The 13,573-nt window shown below is 39.3% G+C and overlaps 1 protein-coding gene across 1 annotated transcript in view; it reads left to right on the forward strand.

Annotated features, from left to right (window-relative positions):
* Nucleotides 1–13,573, forward strand: part of MAP3K5 (mitogen-activated protein kinase kinase kinase 5) — a 101,479-nt gene that overhangs the window by 55,456 nt on the left and 32,450 nt on the right. The window contains exons 9-12 of the mRNA XM_048075713.2: nucleotides 435–594; nucleotides 2,738–2,891; nucleotides 5,447–5,554; nucleotides 12,355–12,404. Of these exons, the coding sequence (XP_047931670.2) occupies nucleotides 435–594; nucleotides 2,738–2,891; nucleotides 5,447–5,554; nucleotides 12,355–12,404 (472 nt within the window). The remainder of the gene's footprint in view (nucleotides 1–434; nucleotides 595–2,737; nucleotides 2,892–5,446; nucleotides 5,555–12,354; nucleotides 12,405–13,573) is intronic.

Genomic DNA, 13,573 nt, shown 5'->3' on the forward strand with positions numbered 1-13,573 from the left:
TTGTAAGTCAAAAAAAAAAAAAAAAAAAAAACACAAACAACAACAGCAGAAAAAAACGTAATAGGTGCCTTATTCAGCATCTGTTAAGTTTTTGCAGCTATGTTGTGTAGCCTAAGGCCCCAATTTACCTTTACAGATGAGGTCCATGCAAGAACATAGGTAATCTGACTGTGGCCTTGTCCTGACAGTGATGTCTTAAATTTCCTTTCTTGAGAAGCCTTTAGGAAGAGGGGGAGGGGAAATAAAAATCTACTACCGCTTAGGGTGTTTGGAAGGCTTATAACGTTAACTGGTAAGTATATTTTCCATCTTATTTCATTAGAAATGGAGAGGCTGCAGTAACTTAAGCAATGAATAGATTTCAAATCGGGGAAATGGTTATTTTAAAAGTACATTAATACATTCCTGTGACCTATTATTTTTTTTTACTACAGGGGTAAAGATCAGCAGCCTGCTTGGTAAAAAGGGGAGCTTGGAGAAACTGCAGAGCTATTGGGAAGTAGGATCTTTCTTGGGGGCCAGTATGTTGGCTAATGACCACATAAGAGTGATCCAGGCTTCAGAAAAGCTGTTTAAGCTAAAGGCACCAGCATGGTAAGGTGATAAGTAAGATCGTGTACATTACTGTATTTTAAAACATTGGACTCCTTCACCTATCACAGTCAGCATTGTATTTAACTGACAGATATTGCTAGTCTGTGTGGAGTTTCATTGCACTTTACCTAGATGGGGGACTCTCTTCCTCTTTTCCCTTCACTCATGGATAGATGTGATATGGCTCTGTTTTGGTGGCTGAGAAGGACAGATTCACCATTGGCCTGGTGGTAGGGGTATGTGGGTTTAGTCATAATTGTCTGAATGTTTCTGGGAGTGCAGACAGCGTGGCTAAAGGGGCATGGATGTACCTTGGAATACTTTCGTGATTATTGCACATATCAGCTATTTTAAGAACTTGAATACGAATGCGCTATCTGGTGCAAGTTGATCTGATTATAATTGAGAAGAATTAAGATTAAAGTCCAATTAATGGAAAGGTTATTTGCAAATAATGGAAAGGATATATATCTAGAGGTTAAAGGCAGCCCTGTAGACTTAATTTCTGTTATGCAGAGGCCAAAAGATGTGTGTTCTAACTGCAGTGCAGGCTTCTGGCACCTGTTCTGCTTTGGATGTGGGCAGCAAGTAGGGACCAGATGCTTACTCAAAGACTACAGACCTGTTAGCTGGGAAGAACCAAGATTTCTTTCTGACTCAAGTTGTCACTCTACCAATCAAGGCTTCCTGTATTGCAGCCTTATGTATTTTTGCCTTTGTATAAAGGTAGAAAAGTCTGTCTCCAGAAGCTGATCAGAGGGGAATCTATTTATGCTAAGACATGGAAATCCTGAACTTACTGGTACAACGTAAGAAACTGTTGAAATGGAGAACTCTGATTTTTCTGACCAAATACGTTGTTAAAAGCTGTTCAGAGCATGTTTATATGCAACACTTCCCATTTTTACTATGTGCATGTTGTACTGAGGAGCTGGATAGCACTCTAGGAATCTCCTGGTAGAGTTTTCTGGAGTTTATGAATGCCTGTTTGTCAGGATTTTATGTACCCAGTTCCTTTGGGATTTAAGCCTGTGGATTAAACTCTGAAAAAAACAGCATGCTCTCTTGTGCTTCAGAAAATTTCTCCTGTGAGCAATTCCTTCTCAGTCTGTTGCCTGCTGTTCAGTAGAGTGCCCCAGTGTAAAGGGAAGTAGATACAGTACCTTATGCAAGATATCCGCACAATCTAAGAGGGAGAATTGGACAAGGTATAGCTATGGAACTGTTCCCAAGAGGCCCTCTGAATTTGCATTATATCTTCTTGTATATAGCCTATAAATAAATTTTCTATGAATAGTCTAACAGCGATAAGGTGGTAGCTGTGATAAATCCTCTTTAGGCATATGTATCTCATTTCAGTTGTTTTCAATAAAGAAAAAAATGCCCAAGGCTGTTTGCAACTTTTTTCAAAAATGCCCAAAGAAAACAATGTGATGAGGAGCCCCATAAACTAACCCTGCGAAGGAGAATATTGGAGAGAGGGATGAGCTGCACTCGGGAGACATTCAGCACTGCTGTTGTCCTTTCCCCAGTAATTCCAAAAAGGCTGTTTAGCATAATTGTTGTTGTCTTCATACGGTAATCAATTCCAGAAGCGCTGTGCTTCAAAAATCTGAATTAAATAACTGCCAGCGCAGATGCTATACAGAAAACAGAATAGTGTAGAAAGTTAAACTAGTGCAGTATTTTTTTGAGCTATCATTTGAGGTTGGTTTACTATCTTTATATACTATTTACATATTATTTTATCATATAATATTTTATATACTTTTATATGCTATACTATCATTTGAGATTGATTTACTATGGAAAAAAGTTGGACATGGGCACATTTTGGTCCATAGGCGGAGGATTTAGGTATTTCAGGAAGCTTTTATGGTTTAGGATAGTAGACAGTATAAACAATCAGGAATATATGCAGGAAGTTTTGTCCCAGAACTCATCTGTATTTCAGATTAATAATGTAGCTGCTGTGTTTCCAGTTCTAAATGAGGAACTGCTATTATTGAAAGCAGTCCTAGAGAACCGAAATTGTACTGACTGCCTTGGTGTTGCAGTGGTGGGTGCTTCAGTTATAATTAAGGGTAGACATTATTATTTGCAAACTGTATTTTATTTATTGTATATGCTTGAATGATCACAGGTACCTGAAGTCTATCGTAGAGACTATTTTGATATATCAGCATTTTAAGAAACTGAATCCTGAACAACATATGGCCAAACAGGAACTTGTGGACTTCTGGATGGACTTCCTTGTTGAAGCCACAAAGACAGATGTGACTGTAGTTAGATTTCCAGTAAGTGTGTTTTTTTGTTTTTAATTGTGACATGAAGGAAATGAATACAAAATACTGCTTGTTCGTAGGTTCCCAGACAATAAACTGCTTGTCCAGAAGAAATGCATTTGGCCTGCATATTAGACTGTCTTAATCGATTTCACATGGCTACAATGGGATTGCACAGTGTGTTCCAATAAAGTACTGAGAGTCAAAATAGATATTTAGTGTTTGCTACCAATGGGTATGCTTCTAAAACAAAACTTTGCAATGCATTCCAGGTGATACTATATTAAGATACATTTTGAAGAAAAGACATTTAATTCCAGTCTTTCTCTGACTCAACAGGCTTCGCATATCCTGTTGCCAACTAAGCATGTGCTCTGTTAGAGCTTAAAAATCTAGTGGAGGTAAAAATCAGACTAAACAGACAAATCTTTTTTTCAGCTACCAAACAACACGTTTCAGTAATGCTGCACTATAACTTGTGTATATTTCTGATTTCTTGCACAAATACTCTGGTGAAATATTTTTATTAGATACCTTAGCATTGTACAATGTGCTGTAAAAAGTTCTTTGCCTCTATATATTAATGATATACGATGAGGAAATAATGTCTTGGATATTCCTTTTAGCTAACTATTAGCAAATATAGCTTTTTGTTTTAAATAGTCGCTATTACCCCCCAAGATACTTGAAGTGCATACTTGTTTTATACAGTTCTTCTGGCTTCAGGTTGTAAATGGGATAATAAATGATAAGGAAGAATGTAGTGTTGAACAGCAATGGACTGAGACAGTGAAATGAAAGCAACATGGAACAGTCTAGGGAGTCTCTTTCTGCTTCTCTGAGGAGAATGAGCCTAAAGTTTTGCAGAGAAACAAAATATTTTGAATCCACTCTTTTTAAAAAGAACACAGCCCAGTCTTATGATTTTGATGACAAAATGTCACAACTAAATACTTAAAATAGCCTCTGACTTACAGAACAGTCCAAGACAAATAATTTATTTTCTTATTAATATCAAAAGACAAAATGCTCATAGTAATAGCAAGAGCCAAAAGACACACTCAGTGACCACAGAGTTTGATTGTATTTGAAAACCTGTACAGGAAACTGTTCTGGTGTTGCTGACAGATGTCCTCTCTTGTTAAAATATATATATATATATATATATATATAATTGTGCCTATTCAAAAGGAAAACCATACCATGCAACAAGTCAACAAAATGAAACATAGTAACTTCTTTACATTTACAAATAACTATGTTTACAAAAAAAAATCATTTTCTTTTAGAAAGTCTCAGAGCTTAAATTTAAGGACTTTGGGCATTGGTACTCACTTAGCTGGCAGTTGGTCTCCTGCCTGGTAGCATTGGTGTCGTAATTTTCTTTGCAGCAATTAGAGGAACAAATGACGTGGCTTGTATAGCAAGTAGGCAGTAGCCTAACGACCTCAGTTCATGAAATGGTCTAAACCAGATTTTAAAAACTCTGTCTAGAGATGCAGATAGACACATTTGAAATTCCACTGGACATCCATTTACACAATTAAATGCCTCAGTGCCTTTCAAAATTTGGCCTTGTGCTTCTTTCAGTTTGTCCATGTGCTCATTGACTCTGTAGAAGCTGCTGGGACTTAGATTTGACTGATGGCTCTTTCCAATCATTCATTACTTTCTAAAGCAATTCTTTGAACTCCCAAAATCAGTTTGGTGGAAGATAGAGTAGCTTCTTCTTGAATTAATATAATACTTCTCGTTATTCAGAATGAGAATACCTTCCACACAGGCACTACAGATTTGTCATTTTAGACATCAGATTTTTACCTCTGAAAATCTATAAGAAATGCATAAACAGTTTTAATAAGAAACCACACTTCTTCAAATAGCTGAGCTTTGTTGACTTTTTCCCTTACAGGGTGTAGATCTAGATGTAATTCATTATTAAAGTAGCAGATTGTCTTCATTTACCAAGTGGCTATGTTAGACTCAATCTTGATGTATTGCATCCCATCTCTTTTACATAATGTTTCTAGTTTTAGTTTTATTCTAGGAGGTTTTCTATAATCTTTAGCTGTCAGCCTCTTGCAGTGATGCTTGTTGCTTATGAGAAAATCATTTAATCTGGCTACTGTGGTTCACATTGGTCTAAATCAAAAGCAGTTCATTCTAACTCTAGGCTAATGTGTGTTTTCAAATTTACCCAAATGTACTTCTACCAAAGATAATTAAGGTACACCCTGAATCTTGTCTACATGGGAGATACGTTCTCGAATGGCATTGCAATGGAAGGACTTGTGACAGAAGTTTTTCTAAATCTGATGGCTGTCAGAGAATTCACTTGGAAAATTACACGTCACTCATAGCATGTATCTTAATTTAAAAAAATTGGCATTTTTTATCTTAAGTTACTGTGAGCCACACTAAACTAGCCCAGTACCTAAAACTCTATCATTCATCCTGTTTCCCCTGTTTTTCTTGCTCTAGCATGACTACAGAAATAGTTTTAAAAGATTTTAATACTTCATAAATTTTACATTTGGTACTAACTCTTGCATTTTATTTTCTACAAGGTTTTAATATTGGAACCAACAAAAATCTATCAACCCTCATATCTCTCCATCAACAGTGAAGCTGAGGAGAAGACTGTGTCTATCTGGCATGTGCTGCCTGATGACAAGGTATCATGATGTTGTCTGCAGTAGAAACATTTTTCCACTATTTAAAAGTATGTGTGGAATATAAGGCATATAACACAAACGGTTGTATCTAATGTTAACTTCTGTAAAGGAGAGGGTGATTTAGCAACATATATGAAAATAATGTGCACATAGATTGCCAGGTGTTTTTTCTTTTAAGTTTGAGCTGTCGCTTAATGTATCTTTGGTCTCCAGATTTTCGGTCTCCACTATCTTTAAAACTAACTTGCATCTTCTTTCAGATTATTTATAACCAGTGTATAATATCAACAGATCTGTGGCTTAAGACTTCTTAAATAACTTGCAATATACTGTCATTATACAGATGATTGCATTGATGATAACTTCCTTCTCCAAGTGATAGAGGAGCCAACAAGAAGTGCTGTGCTGGAGCTCATTCTTATCAAAGTTCAACAAGGCCAAGAGCAAGGTCCTACATCTGGGATAGGGCAATCCCAAGCACAAATGCAGTCAGGGTAGAGAATGGATTGAAAGAAGCCCTAATGAGAAAGACCTGGAGGTGTTGTTTGATGAGAAGCTCAATGTGATCTGGCAATGCGCACGTGCAGCCCAGAAAGCCTACCATATCCTGGGCTGCATCAAAAGCAGCGTGGCCAGCAAGGCGAGGGAGGTGATTCTCCCCCTTTTCTCTGCTCTTGTGAGGCCCCACCTGGAGCTCTGTGTTCAGCTCTGGGGCACCGAACACAAGAATCACAAAATCATAGAATCATTAAGGTTGGAAAAGACTTACAAGAACATCTGGTCCAACCATACTACACTGACACCCACTGAACCATGTCCCTAAGCACCAGGTCCAAACTTTCCTTAAACACCTGCAGTGACAGTGACTCCACCACCTCCCTGGGCAACCCATTCCAATGCCTGACTACTCTTTCTGAGAAGAAATGTCTCCTAAGTTCCAACCTAAACCTCCTCTGGTGCAACTTGAGGCCATTCCCTCTAGTCCTGTCACTAGTTATCTGCAAGTAGGGGCTGACCCCCAGCTCCCCACACCTTCCTTTCAGGTAGTTGTAGAGAGCAATGAGGTCTCCCTGAGCCTCCTCTTCTCCAGACTAAACACCCCCAGTTCCCTCAGCTGCTCCTCACAGGACTTGTGTTCCAGGCCCTTCACCAGCTTCATAGCCCTTCTCTGGACACGTTCCAGGGCCTCGATATTCTTCTTGTAGGGAGGGGCCCAAAACTGAACACAGCACTCGAGGTGCAGCCTCACCAGAGCAGAGTACCTGTTCCTGCTGGCTACACTATTCCTGATAGAAGCCACGATGCCATTGGCCTTCTTGGCCACCTGGGCACACAGCTGGCTCATGTTCAGGTGAGCATCGACCAACACCCCCAGATCCTTTTCCTCTGCACAGCTTTCCAGCCACTCTGCCCCAAGCCTGTTGCGTTGCATGGGGCTGTTGTGACCAAAGTGCAGAACCCGGCACTTAGTCATGTTGAACCTCATTCCTTTGGCGTTTGCCCCATCAATCCAACCTCTTCAGGGCCTTCATACCCTCCATAAGATTGATGCTTCCCCTCAACTTGGTGTCCTGTGCAAATTTACTGAGGACATGAATGTATTAGAATGTGTCCAGAGGAGGGCTATGAAGATGATCAAAGAGCTGGAGCACCTCTCCTATGAAGACAGGCTGAGGGAGTTGGGGTTGTTCAGCCTGGAGAAGAGAAGACTCTGGGGAGACCACATTGCAACTTTCGAGTACCTAAAGGGGGCCTACAGGAAAGCTGGGGTGGGACTCTTTTTCAGGGAGTGTGGTGGCAGGACAAGAGATAATGGCTTTAAACTAAAAGAGGGTAGGTTTAGTATAGATACTAGGAAGAAATTCTTTACTTTGAGGGTGGTGAGGCCCTGGCACAGGCTGCCCAGAGAAGCTGTGGATGCCCCATCCCTGGAGGTGCTCAAGGCCAGGCTGGATGGGGCTTTGGGCAACCTGCTCTGGTGGGAGGTGTCCCTGCCCATGGGGGGGGTGGGGGGAGGGGGCCGGACTGTGGATATTGGAATTATATGGTCTTTAAGGTCCCTTCCAACCCAAACCATTCTATCATCCTATGATTCTATGATGTAGTGTAATATGTACTCATACATGTTTTTTATAATGAACTTCCTGTACCCTCAGTATTACTTTTCAGCTGTGGTAAATATTCCTTTCATGTGAAAGTAATAAAGTCTTGTGTCTTAAAATAGCAGGGCAATCAATCAAGAGGCAAAGAAATATTTGGCAGAAGGATAGATAGACATTCAGAAGGTATAGAAATTGGAAATTCAGGGAATTCCTTAAGTCAAGGTGTGAGATAGCGAGATGTATTTAGAAAGCAGTTTAGAAACTCTGGAGATGCAAAGAGAGAGGAAGCAGTGAATGGTTATTACCTTCTGCGTTGCTTAGGAAGCAAACTGTTGGTAGGAGTGAAGATGGGGAAGACATCTTAGAACGCCAGAGGAAGAAGGGATCATAGAAACATGGAAGGGTTACATGAATAACGAATCAGGGCTGAGTCAGCCGGAATCAGAACATGTGAAATATAAGTGCTTCCTAAGAATTAGTACTGGTCATTCTTCTGTGGCAGCATTTTGATTGCTTGCAAGGTAGGACAAGGTAGGACAGTGAAGACCTACTTTCCAGGTAGTCAATACTTCAGCTTTTGTACTTATGCCATTAAAGGATAAATGTTTTTGTATGCAGACTACATGATACAGTACTGCTTAGAATTTTTGTTGGAAGTTTGAGGAGAACGTAAATGAACAGTGCCTGAAATAGCACATTAGAGCACAAACTGAAATATTTGCATAGACCAATGAGTTTCTATTTGTGTTTTACTCTGACTTATGTTATTTTCAGCTAGGTTCAGCCTATGAGAATAACATTAAAAAATATTTTTATGTGGTTCCCAGACAAAAGCAAAGCTTACCACATAGCAAATTATGATTTCAGTATGACAGGGTAAACCTTGCTATTGTAAAATATCTGTTCTGAAAGTGTTTCTGTACTTAGAATTTAGTCTATTTAGAAACCACTTGTATGTGCACGTGTTTTGGGTTTGTAGGTGTGGGATTTTTTTGGTGTGTAGTTCATTTGCAAACGTTACGTTCTGTTAAGTGGCTTGTCTATAGTATAGGAAGGAACATAGGACCAGAAAGGATGTTTTGGGCTATTGAGTCCTGTTGATCTCTGTTGCAGAAACCCCTGCTGTATAAAGTTTCGTATAGAATGATCAAGCTCCATCTGAATATTGGCGTAGTTTTCACAAGTGTTGTGTAAGTTTCACAAATGACTCTGTTGGAAAGCAGTTGGAGAATGTCACTGCACCTGTAAAAGAGCCTAGAGGTGGAATACTACTGCTGAAGTAGCAGAGTGCTGCTTTAGGTCTTCTAGCTTTCATTCTGAAGTAGTTTGTTGCCGTTCCATACTAATTTGTTCTTTTGTTTACACTGTTTATGTTAAATGGTTCTTCTCTGTTTGTTTACCTTACAGTATTTTTGAGGAGAATCTTGGTAGCTTTTAGAGTTTAATTTAGGTAAAACAAGTAGGCTTGCTGCATGTGGCCTGTCACTGCTTATATTTCAGTTTGAGTTAACTTTACTTGAGCAGGTGCACTCAGATTCCTAAAAAGTTATTTCATAGCATGTAAACGTTCCTTTTAGCTACCGGTACATTTTCCTTAATATTTTCAGCAATGGCCCTGATTTGGGCAGTACATCTGTATTTTCTGCACGCTAGTGTTCACCTACCTTTGCTTCCCTACTTACGTGATAGCATTAGACGAGGTCAGTTTTTGATGCACTTACCTAGTACTTTTGCTCTGGCCAGAGTCCTTACTGTAGTGACAGTAGTTTGGGATTGATACAGAGTGCAGGCATCCCTGCCCTACAAGCAATAATATTCATCAAAAGAATGTACCAGGCAATTTGGTAGTTACAAATTCGGCTGTAGGATTATAATCTGTTGTTGCAAGTTTGCCAAAGTCCTTTGAATCCACCAGAAACTTTACAAGGAGAAAGGAGACTAGAGGAATTTCGAGATACGGGATTCCTTATCAGATGAATATAACCAATCTAATATCTGTCTTTAGGAAGAGATTTTGTGGAGGAAATGTATATCAACTTTCAGCACACTGCACTAAAGAATGCTCTTACTTTGGTCTTTACTAGGCTGATAATAGGCTTTGTAGGGACTGGTTAACAAATAAAGACCAGCTATCGTGGCTACAAGGACAGGTGAGACGTCTTGGTTTGGAAACTGCTTCAGCTGTACAATTTTAATCCACATAGCATAGGTCTGTTAGAGATTTAGCAGCTTGTGCTTCAGAATTCAGATCATAAAACTAACAGATTTACTTAATTTCCAAAATTCAGTCATTTCTTTAGGAATAAGGATTGTGAGTTATTAAGCATATGAACTTCCCTTCATGCACAAGAAATTTAAATTCTGCTTCAAATCCAAAGTGGAACTCAGCAGAGCTTGTAGCTGGCAATTTCCTAATGAATAGGAGAATGACAGTCAATAGTGGGATATATAACATGGCCTTTTCCTCTACTGTGGCTTTTTCTTTAGTAGCATATCTTATTGTTTATGCCCTTAATAATAACACGTTTTACATAGACAAATGAATATAAAAATCAGATGGCATTGTGTTTTGTAGAATTCATGATACCTTTGCCCTCAGTACCCTAATTTTAGCAGTCCTTTCCACATGGGGCTAGAGGAATGCAGCAGTGCTGTTTGCAAGTTTGAAATAGAACAGCCTGTCTCTGTTTCATGTTGGCTTCTGAAACCATTTTAAGTTTTGTTTTGGGTGGTTGGTGGTTTTTTGCCTAACTGAAGAACAGATGCTGGATTTGGATAGCATGCCTGATATGTTTACTCCAATGTATTCAAAACTTGGCAAGATCTTGAGGGACATAACTTTCATATTATTTCATTGCCTGAGAACATCGTGTGGTTAATGAAAGATGTATGAATCTGTGAGAGTTTAGTTGCCTGTAGATGACATGTAAAGCCCACAATACTTATGCTTCTTGAAAATTTCTGCCTGTCAGGATGCTTGTTTTAGATTTAGACTTTAGATTATTCCAAGTACTGGGAATTGGACAAGTACCAATACCTAGGCTCTGAAGAGAGTTTTCAAGCATGGAAAACTGGAAAGTGGAAAAAAATGGAAAGTGGTAGAGCTTGTATAGGGAGTGAGGAGTAAAAGAAGAATGCGGATAAATCCCTCTGCAAATAAGGAGGGTGTAGTAGGTGATCTTTCTTCATGCAAGAGAACCAGTCAACTTGATGAGTACCAACACTTCTTACTAGCATCAGTTGGTACTTCAAGATGCAGTCCCACTTCTTCATCTCAGGTTATTTTCCTGTCCCTCTGCCCCACTGGAAACCCTTCCCCCTTGCCATTTAAAATTGAAGAGATTCTGTAGTTACTGCATAATACTTTACAATTACAACAATGTGAAGTTTGTACTTCAAGAAAAATGTTTGCATGTATTCTCAGTATGTTGTGTTAGGCATTTTATAGTAGCCTTATAACCTTTAATGCAATTTGAGCAGAAAGAAAAGAACTACAGCGGAAAAAACCAATCTAGCAAGCCTTACAGAAAACTGCTGTAGCTGAGAGAATGACTTCGTCTATCATTTGTTGCACATTGTGCATCTATTTTGGCCGTGTATCTGTTCTGACTCTTGTGTACGTCAATATTCATGAAATGTTTTATATGCTACACATCTTCATGTTGTCGTTTGGGATACATTTGATTGTTTGACACTATGCCCTTATGCTATAAACTACTTCTCAGCAAGATCTGTCTCCATGCTATCTGATTGCTCAGGTGACTAAAACGCAAAATGAAGCTTAACTGTAGAGAGCATTTCCTTCAAATATGTTGCTTATTGTGGTGGGATCCCAAGGTTGCCAGGACTTAGAGCTGGTGCAGTTCCACATTTTCCTGAAAGGCCAGTTTTTTCTTCAGAAGATACAAAAGGCTTCTGATTCCTGCAGTAACTTTTAATAAAACTTAAGCGCAGATTGATACAACTGTCTGCAGAGAGAACTTGGTTCTGCTCAGTGTGACAGATTTAAACGTAAAAGATAGGAAAATAAATGAGGCCTGGCCCTTTGTATTTTTGTAGGGTGGCTTCTTTCTTCCAGCCTAGTTTAGTACTCCAGCAGCTCATAGGAGTTTTGGTACGTTCTTACTGCTCTCTTCTGGATTCCTAGGGAAGTAGTCTGCTTTCTGTTTCTTTGGACAGTTGGCCTTTGGATTTGCTCCTTCCCTGAGCGATTTCATCTCCTTTTCAAGTATTTTCCATTCCGCTCTCCAGCATCAGACTCCGTGCTTGTAGCGTTCTCAGCTGATTCTTCCCACACACTCAGGACGCTGAGCATGTAGAGGAGGCTGTTATTGTCAGCGGTGGTTTTTCTTCCCTCTTTCTAGAAGGTTGCAAGTGAAGCTGAATTGAGAAGGGCTGCCCATATAGTTTGTCTTAGGTGCTGATCTGCTGCTTCACTTACCTTCTAAAATAATATATACTGTGTTTGCAGAGCAAACAGTGAAGAGACAAACCAACCAAACCTATGCAGAACTTTACTTTCTTTTTACGTAAGAAATGCCCTGAAGAATAACTGTTAAAAAGTAATATAGGCTGTTATAATCCAAATGTTTCTCCTTCGGTCTCTTGAGTTCCAGGCTAGAAGATATGCCTACTGGCTCTTGATTTTCCAAAAGGAAGGGGTTTTTATTTAATTTTTTTTCCCCTCTTGTGTTACAGAAGGGTATTCATGAGTGGAACTTCAGTGCTGCTTCCATAAGGGGAGTAAGGTAAGTTGTTTCCCTTTCATCTTTTGAAATGAAAAGAGTAATTGAATGAATATTATATTAAGTTAGTGCTGTAGAACTTGGTGGAGTAATGGATACAAAATTGGAGCTGAATATTGCAAGTACTTCCACAGATGCTCTGCTGTAAGTGAAGCCCCAGGAATCTTATTCTGGATTCAGAAGTGACCACCTTCAGAGTTCATTATGTAAAAAATTAGGAAAAAATATTTGTTAAACTTAAGAACTAATATTTTTGTAAAGTTCATAATCACTTTATGTTAATTAAGGTTGAATTATAATAACTGCTAACATTTCATGTCACCTTGCCTGAGTTGTATCGCATCCAAAAGCTGTGGTTGTGCACTGAGATTCTGACATACTGGGAAACTGCTAAACACAAGGAAGGTAGTCCTTGTCACAGATGCTTGTTGAACACAATATGTAAGCCAGGAAGTAGCGTGGATGCAGAAACAAGGAGGATGTGAGGAATTGACTAGGGAGGATGGGGAGGCGGGTTAATGTGTCTTGAAGTGTCCTAATTGCTTATCTCTTGAGTTTTGGTGTCTGGGTTTTCTGTGCTTGCTTTCGGTATAGTACCAAAACTGTTTCAGAGAAGGCCCATAGGGAGGGGAGACTGTCAATGCAGTGATGATAAAAGTGGCAGAGCAGTGGATAGATCGTGAAGTAAAAGCTCAAAGATTGTTTCAGAGACCGGAAAAGCAAATCAATAGGAAAGGTAAATAAATAACCTCCCAAAGATTAATGTGGAGTAGGTTAACATGAACTAATAAACCATGGGATCAAGAATGACGTGTGCAAGACTGGATTAGAGGAGTACAATGTTATACGTTGAAAGCCTTCTAGGTTTTCTTTGGTCTGTGAGATACCAACAAAGGAGGAAATTTTGCCATCTTTGGCTAACTTTGCTTGACTTCAGGGGAGTGTTTTCTACTAGGAAGCACCATTCATTGCAGGTTTTTCTTAGCAGGGATGTTGTGTTGTATTGTGAACCAGTGGGTCTGCTCTGCTAGCCCAGCTTAAATGTAGTGTATGTTTTTGTGTGACAGGGTCCAGCCTTGCATTTTCTGTCTGCTGATACTAAGAAAGTAGTGTTCTACTATTGTTGTGATCCCTTTAGATCAGATCTTCATCTTAGTCTCATTTGTTTTTCT

This window comes from Anser cygnoides, chromosome 3 (genome assembly GCF_040182565.1).
Source record: "Anser cygnoides isolate HZ-2024a breed goose chromosome 3, Taihu_goose_T2T_genome, whole genome shotgun sequence".
NCBI classification, from domain to species: domain Eukaryota; kingdom Metazoa; phylum Chordata; class Aves; order Anseriformes; family Anatidae; genus Anser; species Anser cygnoides.